Genomic DNA, 288 nt, shown 5'->3' on the forward strand with positions numbered 1-288 from the left:
CTAATGGAAGGTCGAAGAAACATGCTGTGTGGACGCCCCGGTCCTCCCATGACCCAGGCCACCGGGGTGACTCGGGCGGGGCTGAGGGCAGGGTGGGGGGGCCAGCCGGTCAGGAAGGAGGCCCCCAGGACCCGCACCGCGGAGGTGTGAAGGCACGGGCGAGTGGCGGCAGCGAGATCCTGGGGACGTGGCGGGCGGGGCGGCCCCGTGTGGCTCCCCCACTAACGAGAGAAAAATCCTGATTCTGCCGTAATAAAAAAGCAAAGAAAGACGATTTTTGGTTTAAAA

At 63.2% G+C, this 288-nt stretch overlaps 1 protein-coding gene across 1 annotated transcript in view; it reads right to left on the minus strand.

The window, feature by feature from the left end:
* The window catches only part of RALBP1 (ralA binding protein 1), a 17991-nt gene continuing 17703 nt past the window's right edge, over positions 1–288 (minus strand). The window contains exon 10 of the mRNA XM_010859117.1: positions 1–244. Coding sequence (XP_010857419.1) covers positions 1–244 — 244 coding nt within the window. The remainder of the gene's footprint in view (positions 245–288) is intronic.

Source organism: Bison bison, unplaced genomic scaffold, assembly GCF_000754665.1.
Source record: "Bison bison bison isolate TAMUID 2011002044 unplaced genomic scaffold, Bison_UMD1.0 scf7180017864453, whole genome shotgun sequence".
In the NCBI taxonomy this organism is placed as follows: domain Eukaryota; kingdom Metazoa; phylum Chordata; class Mammalia; order Artiodactyla; family Bovidae; genus Bison; species Bison bison.